Genomic DNA, 15,180 nt, shown 5'->3' on the forward strand with positions numbered 1-15,180 from the left:
ACACACACAGCTCAGCCCCTGCGTGTCTCTCATGAGGTGGCGCACACACACAGCTCAGCCCCTGGTGTCTCTCATGAAGTGCGCACGCACACACACAGCTCAGCCGTGTCTCTCATGAAGTGCGCACGCACACACACAGCTCAGCCCCTGTCTGTCTCTCACCACGCATCATCTGTACGTGGCCTGTCTCCAGAAAGGCAGCCCATGATTTCTCTCATTTTACTCCAGTGTCGCTGCTCTGGAGAACCACTGATCTCTCTGAGGTACACCCTGGGGTCCCTGTTGCCTACTGCTAGGTGATACCTTGGCTCTAATCCAGAATTTGGTGAAACCTGATCTTGCTGCTTGTATGTGATGCAGTAAGACAGCTGCTTGAGTTTCTTGTTCGGGTCTTACTCCACTACAAAAAATACATCAGTGCTATTTACAGCTCCTAAAATAAGAAAATAAACAAGTAGTAGAAAAACAGATAGCTCAATGATGGAGATAGTTGGTCAAGTCAGAGTCTGAGAAGCGCGGGGGAGGAGGAGGTGGGGGAGGGGCTGAGCCTCAGCCTCTCTCTTGGTTGAGGTTTTCTCCTCAGGGGTGGCCAGAAGTGCCCTTGGCCTGTTGCCAGCGTAGGCTAAAGCCAGGGAAGAGGCTTGTGACAACACGGTGAACCCAAGTATCTGTCTTGAGACAAAGGAGGCTCACAGGGGTTGTCTTTAACCTCGTTCTAGACTCTTAAGACCCCAGAGACTCTGCTCTCTCGGAGGAAAACTGCCCACTCCCCCGTTCTGTTCCAGTGGATTCTCCCTGTGGAGGAAGGGGTGAGGGGCTTCTGACTGTCCCTTTCAGTGCTTGGGTTTCTAAAGCCATGGGAAGGAGAAACAGCAATGGAGAGATGAGCTTCTCTGCCCGTACCGTTTTCCTGGAACCCCAGTGTCCCCCAGGAAGGGGGCTCAAGGCAAGGACACATTCGCTCTGGGCTTGTCTGGACTGTGCCCCGCCCCCACCCCAGCCTAGCTGTCAGCACCACCCAGTTAGTGTCTGGAGAGGCTGGGGTGCCTTCAGCAACATATCCCAAAAGAAACCCCAAGTAGCCATCCGTGACTACCTGTGCTTCTGCCCCTCATGTGGGTTACTGCCGTGTAACAAGCATCCCAGATGTAGAGGCTTGGAGCAGCGGGTTATTGTTACCCCACAGGTTACCTGGGCTCACTGAGCTTTCGTGCTCAGAGTCACTTGCATGGGTGCCATCAGGTGAGGCTGAAACCAACCGAAGGCCTCCTGGTCACACGCACAGGAACGGTGGCTGGACTAGGTGCAGGCGGACAGGACTGCTCACCCCACTTTTCCCTTTCCCACCCACCCCTTCCCTCCAGGCTGTGCCCTGCTACCCTGAGCTTCCTCACAGCATGGAGGTCTCAGGTCTCACCACAGTCCCCCAGGGCAGCTAGCTTCCCCAGGGTATGCGTTTGCAAGACCAAGACCAAGCCTAGTGCCCTGGCTTAAAAGTCCTAGAACATTCCTTCCCCTGTATTCTCTCCATTGGTGGGTTCCCAGGGCCTGTGCAGACTCAGGGGAAGGACATTCAACTTCACTTCTCAGTGGAGGCGATAGCAAAGAGAAGACAGCCTCCTTGCGCCTGCCACACCCCCAGTCTCCACAACTGTGGCGGGAAGGGGGCTCCCGGGAGTTCCAGGCCCTTTCCCATCGAGTGTACTTGCCTCAGCATTTTCTCAGGGACGGTGCTGGGATCCCATAGTCCCCCCCACCCCGCAGTGTTCTCTCCATTGGTGGGTCCCCAGGGCCTGTGCAGACTCAGGGGAAGGACACACACACACAGCAGCAGGACACCAGGGGACACCCCTGAGCATCAGGCATCGGTGGGCCTGATGGGCAGCCTAGGGCCTGGGTTCCAGGGGAGAGGCGGGGAGCTGGTCAGCCTGCAGGAAGAGCAGGAGAAGGGCCTGGAAGTTCCCCACGTTCAGTGAGTCAGCAAACCACATGGTCTGCGTTGCCTGCTGTAGTGAAATTGCACCGACTGGTACTAAATGGCAGAAATGTATTTCTTGCACTTCTGGAGCTGGAAGTCCAGGCTCAGAGTGCTGGAGGGTTCAGTTTCTGGCAAGAACTCTTCCTGCCACCTCCTCGCCGCACCCTGCGCTGTCTGGTGTCCTGTCCACCTCCTAATAAGGTCCCCATTCCCATAGGGTTAGGGCCCCACCTTGGGCTCTCATTTACCCTAACAACCCTGCTTCAAAAATTCACGTCGGGGCTCAGGCTGGAGCACATGCACTTCATACAGGGCGGGCTCTCGCTTGCTAAGCACACATCCAGCTCCCTGAGCCTCAGTTTTTGCTCACCTGTAAATTGTGGGGGGCAGGGAGGGGGGCTTGGCACTCATAGTAGCTGTATCATTTGAAGATTAAATGATACAGAACTGAGGAGCGCTTAGGTGAGAACGTTGTTCTTGCTCCGGGAATGCGCATGGAGTTGTGGCTAGTCTACCCTCTGGGATTTTAAAGGCTTGAACTCAGACTGACCCTAACTCTACCCCCTGTTGCCTCCATGCCAGGGTCAGCCACTTAAGTGTCCCCATCCATGGAGTAGGGTCCACCACTGAGGGTTCATGAGGGACGGCCCCGGGCACTCAGCGGGCACTCAGCAGGGGTGCTTGTCTTCCTGCCCTCCCCTTGGTGAGAGCTTGGATGTTGGCAGGACTGGTGCCCAGCAGGTGGCCACGGGGAGGGGACTCTGTCCGCTTCAGAGGGGCTGGGGGTCCCGCAGTGAAGTGTGCCGTGTCCTGAACATCCAAGCAGACTCCAAGGCTTCCCCGAAGCATCCCAGCCACAGCTGTTCTGCCCTCATCAGGAGAAGGTGTCGTTTGAGATGCCAGCACTGTCGTGCCAGCTGCCTCAAGCTGTTATTAATCATCATAATAATCCTAATGAAGATGATTTGGGCTTGCCACCGGTGGGTCCATCGTCATGGGAACAACGCCCCAGGGAGTCCGCCAGGCCTGGCTCCTGGCACCCCTCACTCCGTGTTCACACTCCCCCCCACCCTGGGCTTTTTCGCATGTGGGCCCCCCCCCCATCCCCCGCCTGGCTCAGCCCTGCACATCCACACCCCACTGGCCCAGCGAGTCAGGAAGATGTGGCGGGACATTGGAAGAGCTGGGGTTCTGGGGAGTCTGCTCTTTTGGCAGCTACACAACCCCACCACCACCAACCCTCCCTGCTCCCCTAGACCCCTATGCCTAGAGAATGTGAGCTGGTCCAGGCCATGCCCCAGCTCTCTTGCATGGCCTCTGGGCTCTAGTCTCTCCTGCATTCCCGAGCTCTCAAGAGAAATATGGCTGCTAGTCATTTAGTCCGGCAGCCACCTCCGCCCACACCACCAGGAGTCCTTCCCATCCTTGCTTCGGCCCTGGAGGTGCAAGTTATTGTGCCTGTTTTGCAGAGGGGAAGGTGGAGACTCGGCCTCTGAGTTTCCAGAACACCCCGCACAGGCCCAGCAGAGCCTGCCTCGGACCTGCCTGGCTCCCCTTCTGCCGGAAGTGTCCTTGTTGCTATGACCAGGCCCTTCATGTTGTATCGACCTCTTACCTGAAATAAGCCCACTCTTTTCGGCGACCTCTTACCTGAAATAAGCCCCCTCTTTTCGGACATATCCCCTGCTCTAGAGGACCACCGCCTTACTGAGGGTCTCTCAACGTCATGGTGCATGAGTCTCTGTCTTTCCCCTAGGAACAGTGATTCTGTAGTCAGGAACTCATGGAAGCCTTATAAATCGTAACAACAGTGAATAACAGGAGTTGACTGTATTTGTCGAATGGAGTTGGAGAAGGGGGACCTCAGAGGTGAAGGGGTGCGATGACGCTTGCAGGTTGGAGTGTCTCTCTCCAGACCCTGCCTCCTGCACACCCCACGGGTCTCAGCCTCAAGTATAAAGCGAGGCAGTACCCGTGGGAGGATGCAAAGAAAGACAGCAGAGAGAGTGCAGGGCACGGGGTCAGTGCTGGGAGTGGGCTCACTCGTTGCACCCCTTCTCCAGGCGGGATGACAAGCTGCGCATCCAGAGCGGCTGGCTGTGCCACCTTGCCCCAGAGATCATCCGCCAGTTGTCTCCCGACACGGAGGAGGACAAGCTCCCGTTCTCCAAGCACTCGGACGTCTTCGCGCTCGGGTAAGGGGCCTGCCCTGGTCCTGCGGGCCCAGCCTGCGCAGAGGGCACTTCCTAAGACCCCCTCTGGTGCTTTAGGGAGGGGCAGGGCACCTCCCTGTGGGGGCCCAGGTGAGTGAGATTGGGAGGTACACTAGAGTGACCTTAGCAAACCTGCATACCTGGTTTCTAGCTGGCTGTGTGGTGGGCAAGTTACTTGACTCCAGTGACTTACTTACTCATCCAGTAGCTGTTTTATGGATGCCTGCTATTCATGAATTACCCAAGACTTAACGGCTTAGGACAGTACTTACTATCTCCAGTTCCTGTGGCCGGGAACTTGAGTTCAGCTGAGCGTTTCTGCACTGGCTCTGGATCTCTGCGGAGGCTGCAGCCAAGCTGTCAGCCAGGGCTGTGGTCTCATCTGAAAGCTTGACCGGCTGAGGAGCCCCTCCCAGGGTGGCCCTCCCGCATGGCGTTGACAGGACACTGCTGGCCCTCACCAGGTGGCCTCCCTGGGCTCCTTCAGTGACTTCACGAGCGGGCAGCTGGAAGCCACCTTGTCCTCACGAGCCCTGCTCTGTTTGTTGGAAGCAGGTCACAAATCCAGCCCACACTCAAGGGGGCAAGAATTAAGGTCTGCTTTTTGCAGAAAGGACTATCAAAGAACTTGTGAACGTCTTTTAAAACCACCAAAGGTCCCTACTCTCTCGTCTGGTGGGAAACAGTCAGTTTTAACAAAGTGTGAGCGGCGCTATGCTGAGGACAGTAGGGATAAAGGAGAAGCTGAATGTCTCGGCGAGATCAGAAGGGGTTTCCCAGAGAAGGTAACTGCGGAGTCTGAGGTGGAGGTTGAATGTAAGTAAGCTAGGTGAGAGCAGGGGTGCGTTCCAGATAGAAGGAAAATGTGCAGAGGAGAAACTGCCTGCCGCGGAGGCTGTAGGGAGCAGGGAGGAGAGGGAGCCTGTGGCTACGGAAGCAAGAGAAAAATAAAGGCCGGGTGGCGCCATGAGAGACGGGAGCGGAAGCAGCCTCGTCCTGCAAGGACTTGGGGGCTGGCTGAGAATAGAGAGCAGAAGGCAGGTGGAGGCTGGACCAGTCCAGGAGGAGAGCTGGTGTCCGCACTGACGCTGCCCGTGGGTACAGAAGCTGGGACTGGAGGACACTGAGGCGAGCTGAGCGAGAGGGCGTGGTGGTGAGTTGGGCGTGATGGTATCCAGATACCCACCTTACGAAGCTGGGTGGTGGCATCACCAGAGTAGAGACGCCCTGGAGGGGGGCAGGGGCTGTGCCGGGGTAGGCCCAGCAGGCAAAGAGCTCAGATTTGGACGCCGTGCGTTTCGGTTACCTGGGAGAGGGTCAGTGCAAACAAGCCAGAGGCAATGGAACCGACATGTCTAAGAGTTGTGAGAAGAGGAGGTTAGGACTTGTCTGCAAAAGCAGAGTAACTGTGGCCGTGGGAGAGAACAGTGTGCCTTTGGGGAGGTGGAATGGTGAGAGGGTCCAGGAAGGGCCCTGAACAGGTGCGTCATGGAGGTACCTCTGCCCCGGCCCCCAGGGCTCACGCCAGCCCTCCACGTACCTCGTGGGGTGACGGCACGGACTGGCAGGGTGACGCTGGGGAGCTGTGCGGGCAGCTGTGGGCTGCAGACCTGCGCCTCTGTGAGGCTGGACACACCTGCCCCCCCGGGTCACCGCTGAAATTCTGGGTGGCGGGGTGGCCGGCACACCAGGGCTCCCCTCTGTCTCTTAGACCCTTTAAAGACTCCTCACCCCGATTAGTCTGTGCCCAAATCTTTATCTAGTTAGATACTGTTATCTGAAACTAAGTATATGTTGGTATAGCTTAGTATAAATTTAGCAAAAGAGAAAACAAGAATGTAATTAGAAAAATGTACTAAAGTAATTGGTTTTCACTGGAGTTTTAATCTTTAGCAATTTTTTTATATCTTAAAGTGAGTTTCTCTGGAAGTTGGATTTGAAAGGAAGTTTTAATGAGGCTTTTATTCCCGACACTGCTGAATTCTGAGGGACCTGGTGCTCTTAGTTTCCTGCCAATTAGGGGCATCTTGTTGCTTGGGAACATCATGCACAGACATGACTCAGAACAAAAATGGACTTTCACAGGGCATGGAGCACCACAGGAAGCTTTTTATGGCCGCTGGCTCGTGGAGTCTTCGCCAGTAGCCTTTGCGCAGGTCCACTGTCGCCCCCAGTTGCCAGGCAAAGAAACTGAGGCTCCGGGAGCGCACGCACTTCATTGTGCAGCCAGTGTGCGGGGGAGGGGACCTTGGGGTGGCCCAGCCAGAGCTGGGGGTCTGAGCTGCTCCACTTGGGAGTCGGCACCCATTCTGTCAGCCCGAAGTCAGAGCCGACAAACCCCTGAGGCGTGCTCAGGGCTGAGCGAGAAAACGCCCGGGTGCCGGTGCAGGGCGCTCCAGTCGTCCGGCCCCACCCTCCACACCAGGGTGCTGCCGCCTGTGCCCCTTGCCCAGACCCCTGCCAGGCCGCGCCTCGCCCCGATCGCTCACTGCCTGGCTCACAGCGGACTCTGAGCAGGACAGAGTCAGTTTTCCGGCACCGCACAGTTCTGTAGTCACGTGACTGGGCTCAGCGTCTGACTGCACGGCGTTCTTGCTGTGTGAGCCCAGGTAAGGTGCATGGCCTTCCTGAGCCGCAAAGTGGGGGTAATGACAGTGCCCCTGTTTCAAAATGTAGGTTTTATTGCTGGTCAGGCACAGCGAGGCCAACAGACCAGGGAGCAATTGAAAAGACAGTTTGTTACAGTTCCAGAGAAGAGAGGCCATGGCATTCTCTGCGGGCCACGTGGGGAAGTGGCCGGGCAAGAGGAGGCAGACGGGAGCAAGAGCCTCCACCCTGCAAGGTGGGAGGAATTGAAGAGGCAGGGGAGCAGTTGACAGTTGGCTAGTTTGACAGATATGGACTTGGGGCGTCCAGATCGCCCACCCAATCCTGCCAAGAAGGGACAGGCCACTTCAGAGAGCAAGGGAGCCCTGTGCAGGGCCTGAGTATGAACCTGATTGGGGGGGGGGGCAGCAGTGGCAAACACACTGGCAGGTGGCTCCCTTGCCACGAAGTGGGAGGGGCATGAGACCTCGATGTCAGTGTCCCCCATAATCACAGTAAATAAAAGGAACTTAGAATCGTGTTGAGCACAGGAGAAAAACCTCAGTGCACTTGTTCTTTGTGATAACTATGACCACCTGGCACCCTAATATGAGGACTTTCTATATCTAACTCAGTATCCAACACCTGGGCACCCCTCCGCTCCCCCGGGGAAGAGGGCTGGCAAGGGAGAGGCGATGCCGAGAAGCGGCATCCTAGCTACAGCTGCCTTGACACAGTCCTCAGGCCAACAAGGACAGTCAGTCATGTTCTTTAAATCAAGTTTGCATTTGACATTAGATTAGCGGAAAGATTGTTCCCTAGGATTGTGTCAGAGACCCCCTGCGTGGGGGAGACTCGTTCCCAGCGCCTGTCTCCATGTGCTGTCCTCCCCTGCGTGGTTAACAGTGCCCTGACTTACGAGTGAATCCTTTTAGAAGAATTCCGGTGCCGATTTGCTCTGGTTTTTAGCATCCACATAAACACTCTTCCACTACAGATTTATTGTCGCTCGGCAGGCGGGAAGCCAGTGTTCAGAGAGGTCTAGCCAACCCCCAATGTCGCATCCGTGCAGAGTCGAGTCAGAGCTGACCGTCAGTCAGCCTGACTCTCAGATCTTTCTCCTTTTTTTTTCTTTTCACCATTCCAAAGGGTGGTTCATGCTTAAAAAACACAAGTAGAAAAGGAAACAGAAATTCTATCACTGAGAGTTGGCCATTGTTAATATTTTGCTTTCTCTTATTATCTTGACATGTATATGGAATGGTGTTTTTTTTAAGACTAACATCATACTTTGTATATAATCTTAAGTCCTGCTCTTATACTTCATATTACATACTAAGCATTTTTTCATATCAGTAAAATTTCTTGGACATGCTTTAATAATAAGGTATTCCATTCACTTTATGAATTGACCATAATGCATGTGGCCAGTTCCTATTATGGAACAATTACATTATTTCTGCTGCTTTTCAGTATTATATTTAACACTGTAGAGAACATCCTTGTAAATGAACTGTTGTTTCCCTAATTATTTTCTTGCAGTGACTTCCTAGAATTAAAACACAGAGATCTTAGCCACCTTATATTAAATTATTTGGGTTCTAGGTTTTAGATTCATTTGAAGTTAGACATCATAAACAGCATCCTGGGATAAGCTGACTCCCACGACATTGAGAAAGCTTTAAGTGTGTCATAGGTAGTGAAACACCAACCCCATGAGGGAAAAGTTAGGGAATGGAGTGTTTAGCAGCAGACTGGCTGTATGTTGGTGAGAGGATCAATGTCACAGGGACATGTCACACCAAAATCCCTGTAATGATATCTGCCGACAGCACAATCTGGTATGAACTCCACGCCAGGGAGTGGCCTTTCAAGACTCAACCAGCGGAGGCAATTATCTGGCAAATGGGCACAGGCATGAAACCCAACCTCAGCCAGATCGGCATGGGAAAAGAAATCTCGGTAAGTCCTGGGATAGTGCCAGGTGTGGGGAACAAGGGAGACACATACCCAGACCTGGACTGTCTTCCTGTATGTTAAGATTACACACACTTTCCCAGAGGAGTCAGAAAAGCATGCCCTGGCCTTGTGAGATAGTGATCTGGACCTCAGAGGGCACAGCGCTGAACTGTGCCTGCAGTTCAGGCTCCCGCCATTGAAGGCACAGAAGTTGTTGGCCAACATCTGCCTAACAATGACTGTTACATCAATAAAATCAGTGATGCCCTCTTTTTCTGTTACTTAAAACATCTGTTCATTAATATATCACCCATTGCAGGGATTCTAATTTTATTTTCAGCTACTTGCAAAAATTGAAGGCATCATCCAATTCAGAACAAGATTTATAGAAGCTGAGAAGCCCAAGTACAGATTGATAGTCATTATTAGCAGTAGGAAGAATCCCCTCTTGTGATCAGAAGACAAGTCAGGGAAAGAGTAATTACCTGGTATATTTTTGAAGATTACCAGGTGCTAGGTTTCCTTTCTTAGGTAAGGAAATTAGTGCAAGCCCTTGTCCCCTCTGTGTCTTCAAAGGGTATTTACACAGGTTGAGATCTACATGAAGATTTCAGGGTTCCTCCTCCTACCTTCCTCTTGAGAAGTGCCTAGGAACTCATGGGGAAACATTGCTTTCAGTGTTCCCCAAGCCTTGCGTGACAGTGGTTACCTGTTTCGCTCCATTGCCTCAGGAACTGGATGAGTAGAAGGATGGATGGACAGATAGATGATAGGTGAAGCTTGGATGCTATGGATGGGTGGGTGGAGGGGTAGATGGGTGGAGGGGTAGAAGGTGGAGAAGTGAGTGGGAAGGTAGGTGGGTAGATGAATGGGTAAGTAGGTAGGTGGGTGTGTGGGTAGATAAATGGGTGGATGGGTCGGATAAGTGCATGAATTGAGATGATAGATGGACAGATGTGTAATGACAGGTGAATGAGTAAATGGGAAGATGGCTGATGGCAGAGAACATGAGAGTGAGGCAACAGGACGGAGAGACACACACTGAACTACCGAGAAGCGATCAGAAAGTCACCATGGATGTGAAGTCACATGCTGATTTCTTTTAGGACATTCTTCTCTTCTGTTGGGCCTTTGAACAAGAAGAGAGACCTACCTTCACCAAGCTCATGGACATGCTGGAGAAACTGCCAAAGCGAAACCGTCGCCTGTCTCACCCCGGACACTTCTGGAAATCTGCAGAGTAGGTGTTCTCCCTAAACATCGCTCCAGGGTGCTTCTGTCCTCTGGCCTTGGCCACCTTTTTCCTCCTGCCCCCAGCTCCTCTCATGCCCATCCCCTTCCCCGTGCCCACCATCCTCCCTACAGATTTCTGTTCAGGGGAGTTTGCTCTCGGATCAGCGTGCCAGCTGGGCAGCCCCTAAAGCCAGCCACATGGTGCCGTCGCTGTTGGCTTTCTGTGATGGCTGACGCCCAGTGGGTCTGTGCGCCCCATGGAGAGTGGCTCCCGGACCCCACGGCAGGTAGTCAGTGTTCCTTCCACGAGGCCGGAAGTCTCCCCGAGCCACGAAAGCGCACAGCTCCCAGCACTCCCCAGTGCTGCAGGCAAGGGCACCAAGGGGCCGGCCCCGTCTCTTTCCGGCCTCGTCTTTATCGGTGAGAGGCTCACGCCGCTCCTCCTCCCTGTCCCTGGCTCAAGATGAGCAGCTCTGTCTGAGGTAAGCCACTGGCCGGCGTCTCTCTGGAGCCTTCCTCCCCCAGCCTCGGCAGCTGATGTGTCGGGCCGGTGAGAACAAGCCAGACCCAGATGAAGCTGCCGAGAGGACCCTGCTCCCCACAGCACAGCCACTGGTTCTCACACACACTCGGCCACACACACACGCGTGCACTGGAGCGTCGCACGAGAGCGTGTGCTTCCACCGCCCTCGCAGACACACGTAGGTAGACACACAAACACGCATGCGTAGGAACGTTGCCAGGAAACAGCCCAACAGGATCCAGTGGGCTCCTGGACTTAAGTACCCGGCACGGGGCTGCCCACCAAGCCAAGCCAGCTCCCCACTGCCTGCCGAGACAGCACACACAGGTGCCCTTAGGTAGACATCTGCACGCAGGGGAGAATTCCCTGACTCACATTCGCACTCCACCGCTACGTGCCCACACACAGACGTGGCGGTCCACACCCTGCACCCCCACCTGTTTGCACAAGCCCACCGCGCACTTGTCAGCATCTGTCTCACCCCCCAGGGCTGGGCATCTGGAGACCCTGCTGCTCCTTGCCCCGCCCCTTGAGCTGAGCCCCTGGAACCAGAGGGCAGATCGCTCCTTCCTCCAGGGGCTTTTTCTGGACAATTGACAGACGCCATGGCCAGGCCCACATGGATTGGAATACCTGCGCCAGCACCTGTAACTCTGTGGCCTGCAATGTGTTGGCTGCCTCAGCGCTGCAGCGGCACCCTCTAGAGGGAGCGGGAGGTGAAAAGCTCTCCCAGGGGCTTGGGAGGGTCCAGTGTCTGAGTGCTGGAGAGTCCCTGGGGGGATGGGAGGTGTCAGTTGGGCATCATGCAGTGACTTCTGCCCTCTCGGGGGTCAGGGAGGAGATGGCAGGAGTTGAGGGGAGCAGAGGGGCTTCGGAGTCACAGTTTGGCGGGAAGCCTCCCAGTTACTCAGAATCAGCACATGGGATACCTTCCCGACCATCCCAGAATTATTCCACCTCTCCTTTTATGTACTGAGGAGCTGTGGCCCAGGGATGCCCAGCAGCTCACCCGTACCTGCATATCTGCGGGGTAACCGTGTCTGCCGTTGCTAGCAAAGCCAGGAATACAGGCCAGCCTCTGCCCCCCTCGTCTGGGCTCCCTCTCCCCACAACCTGAGCCCCTGCAGGTTCCTTGGCCACATTCATTGTGCTTAAGGTGGTCACTCTGGCGCTCCTTCCAGAAGCCGCCTGAGCCCCTGGTGGCCTTGAGGAGGCTTGGCTGCAGTCTGGGTCCTATACAGGACGCCTGATCCACCGAGGAGGCCTCCAGGGCACAGCTGAGCGGGCGTGCTGCCCGACGTGAGCTTTAGCTTAAATCTCATTTCTGGGGGCTTAGGTCTGCCTTTCTAGTGCGTCACCTCTGAGCAGCTGTGACTTCCAGAGCCCGGTAGGTTCTAGATTGCACACAGTGAATTCGAGACAGGGTGGAGCAAGCCTGCGTCCTTGTCTAGGGCATCTCAGAATGCAGAGTCGGGCCCGAGAATGTGCATTTCTGCAAGCTAAGGTGATACTGTTGCTGCGGGCCCATGGCCCAGACTTTGTGTGGCAAGCATTTGGGCCAGGACCTTGTGTGGCTGTTGAACACACAAAATGTGACGAGTCTAAGTGGAGAGGTTCTGTGAATTTCAAAAACTGAAGATGCAGGAATAAACGCAATGTCATTTGTTACATTACATATTCAGTGTTAGTTACACACTGAACTTATGATGCTTTAGATTGATGCTTTTAGCATCAACTAAAAGATGCTAGAAGATGAATTTTACCTTTTATTTTACTTTTGAAAATATAACTGCTAGAAACTGTAATGACGCCCCTGCTTTGCATAGCATTTCTCTTTTCTGAGCAGCTTTGTTGAGATACAGTTCCATAGCACTATAATTCTCCCATTTAAAACGTGTAGCTCCATGCTACATTATTCATTTTGTAACCGTATAATATACATAAAAATTCCATTTTAACCATTTTACGTGTGCCGTTCATTCAGTGGCATTAATTACTTCACAGTGTTGTAAAACCATTGCCACTATTTTCAAAACTGTCACCTCAAACAGAAGCTCTGCTAGAAGCCGTTCAATATTCATTCCCATCCCTCCGCCCCCAGAAGCCTCTTACCTCGCTGCTCCCTCATGCAAGTGGAAATACCCAGTACTTGCCCTTTCGCATCTGCTTTCTTACTTCGCCTAATGTTTACAAGGTCCGTGCACACCAGAGCCCGCGTCGGAGCCCACCCCTGTCCCCTCTCCTGGCCGCACGTCCATGTTGCTGATCCGGTGCTCTGTGGCTGGCTTCTTTGCCTCTTTGGGCTGTGGCCATCGTGCTGCCGTGAGCGTTACCCCGCAGCCTGTGTTCGAGTCCCTGCTTCCGGCCTCTCAGGTTGCGTGGCACTGCCCATGCCCAGCTCTGGTTTAAACCATCACCGTGACCACAGTGACCTAAGTCACCTGGGCACGATGACGACGCACATGTGTGACCGGTGCCATGACCACGAGTCTGCCTGTGTTATCTCAGGAACCCGCAGGGTCCCACCCTGGAAGGTTTTGCTCACCAGAAACCCAACACACAGAGGTTAAGAGCTTCCCACGGGGCCCATAGTAAGGAGGAGAGCAGGCAGGGAACCAGGCTGGTCTGGACTCTAAATACATGACCTTGACCCTTCCACTCCGCAACCTCCTAGGCAAAGATGACCTGGGTACTTTCTGGCTCTTTTTCCAGAACATGGTGGGGAAATGGGCCCCAACATTGGCTTCTGGTTGCCCAGAACCTGCTCAACCCGGCCGGCCTAGCCTTGACTCAGCAGAAGTCTGGTGTGGGTCCAGTCTCACCTCCTCTTCCCACGGCCCCAGCGCTTACCAGAGGTTCTGAGCACCAACACGGCACACAGCACCACAGGGCTCACTCACGCGCCAGGCGGCCCTGGGCTCCAGAGCTGTGTGCGCCAGGGGACAGCCTGACCCTGCTGCTTCCTGGCGGTGTACCTTGGGCAGAGCACTTAACCCCTCTGAGCCTCAGTTGTCTCAATTGTGGAAAACGGTGTCTCTTGCAGGCGCTCTCGGGTGTGAATGCGATCAGGCGTGTGCCCTGCCCGGCCCAGAGCCCGGCACGCAGTGGGGCCTCAGCACACAGAAGCCCTGCCCACCCTGTGGAGGCAGGCACAGTTCACCTCACGGCCTGGCCTTCCGCAGGGTGCCGACTCACAGGGGATGCCGCTGTCCTGCGTGTGACCGCTCCTCCTTCTCCCCTTCTCTCCCCCTCCAGGCTGTGATCACTGGACAAAGGGACAGCGCTCTGCTGCCTCAGCTCCCGGCCACCTCTCCTCCCCTGCTCTGCCCTCTGCCAGCCCAGGAGGCCAGCGGCTCACCATGCAAGGGTACCGACCTGGCCAGCCTGGCAGCACCGCACGAATGAGCTCGGTGGCTTCCCTGCACCCCAGACCCGTGCCCCTCTGCTCAGGCGGGGTTGGGGACCCCTGAGCCAAGGAGACGTGCAGTTGATCAGTGAGGCCCCAGGACAGCGTAGAGCGTCGGCTGAAGCGGGGCCCCCAGCCGAGGCGGCGAGGACAGGAGGCCTGCGTGGGCAGGCTCGCGGGCCCGGGCTGCGTGCCAGGCTGCGTCCCTGTGTCCGGGTGTGCCCGCCGCCGCCTGCTCGTTCCCCTCGATGACAGCCCTGTGGGGTCTGCTCTCCGTGGGGGGGTGCCAGCCACGCCTTGGGGAAACGGGACGGGACGCAGAGCCGAGCATCAGCCTGGTGGAGACCCTGGACCCAGTCTGGCTGCAGGGGAGGGGTGAGGGGCAGTGGGGAGTGGGCCCCGAGCGGCCTCCTGGGGAAACAGCTGCCCAGCTGGCCACGGTACGTGGCATCTTTTGAGTGCTGGGTCCCGCTAGGAGGCCAGTGGCTCTTATCTCCTATTCTGTGCCAGCCTCACCCCTTTTACTGCTCTCCCTTCCCCCCACCCTACGCCACCCCCTGCCACTGGGAGAGCACAGTGGCTCCTTGGCTGAAACAGCTTCTGGGGCTCCTCAAAGCTCACTGTCACCCCTGACACCTCCTGGATCTGGCCTGAGAGCCAGCATTCTGGGGAGGGCGTTGGACAGACCTGTTCCCCCCTCTCTGGCACTGACAGCATCCCAGTGTCCAGCCCGTGTGGCGGCTCAGGGCCCCGACCCCAGTGCGGGGCTGCACGCGTCCGCACAGCGTCCGTCCACGGAGGAGCCCGCCCACTCACTTTAAGAAGTCTGTTGGCCGAGGGGAGGCGGAGGCTGCCTGCTCAGGTTCCTGCTCTCACCTGGCCCTGGCGGGGCTTCCCCAGCAGGAGTCGGGAGTCTGCCCATGCCACCCGCCCGGGGTCCACAGCCCACTCGCTTCACCCTGGGCCGAAGCCTCTCCACTGCCTGGGGCGCAAGTACAGGGAGAAGAGGCGGCTTGGGGGCGGCGGGGGGTGGGGGGGGAGCGGGGAGGGTGCGTCTCATGTTTCTGTTCCTCACCTGGTGGGGTGCTCGGAGCCCTGGGTCCTGTTCATCGGACCTGGCACCACGCTGACCTCTGTCCCCTAGCAGGGCACTAGCATGCCCCTGGGCCTCCTGGGTATGCCCAGTCTTGGTTTTATTCTGGTCATGAACTTGTCGTCAAGGTGTCTCCCTCCCCTGGAGGACTGAGGCCCCAGACACCCGGCCTGCATTCAGACTTGACGT

At 55.8% G+C, this 15,180-nt stretch overlaps 1 protein-coding gene across 1 annotated transcript in view; it reads left to right on the forward strand.

Annotated features, from left to right (window-relative positions):
• Positions 1-14,862, forward strand: part of KSR2 (kinase suppressor of ras 2) — a 339,253-nt gene extending 324,391 nt beyond the window's left edge. Inside the window, exons 17-20 of the mRNA XM_012730806.1 lie at positions 4,042-4,173; positions 8,610-8,739; positions 9,843-9,976; positions 13,748-14,862. Of these exons, the coding sequence (XP_012586260.1) occupies positions 4,042-4,173; positions 8,610-8,739; positions 9,843-9,976; positions 13,748-13,754 (403 nt within the window). The 3' untranslated portion in view covers positions 13,755-14,862. The remainder of the gene's footprint in view (positions 1-4,041; positions 4,174-8,609; positions 8,740-9,842; positions 9,977-13,747) is intronic.
• Positions 14,863-15,180: the final 318 nt, after the last annotated feature.

Source organism: Condylura cristata, unplaced genomic scaffold (genome assembly GCF_000260355.1).
Source record: "Condylura cristata isolate star-nosed mole 26May11 unplaced genomic scaffold, ConCri1.0 scaffold00029, whole genome shotgun sequence".
NCBI classification, from domain to species: domain Eukaryota; kingdom Metazoa; phylum Chordata; class Mammalia; order Eulipotyphla; family Talpidae; genus Condylura; species Condylura cristata.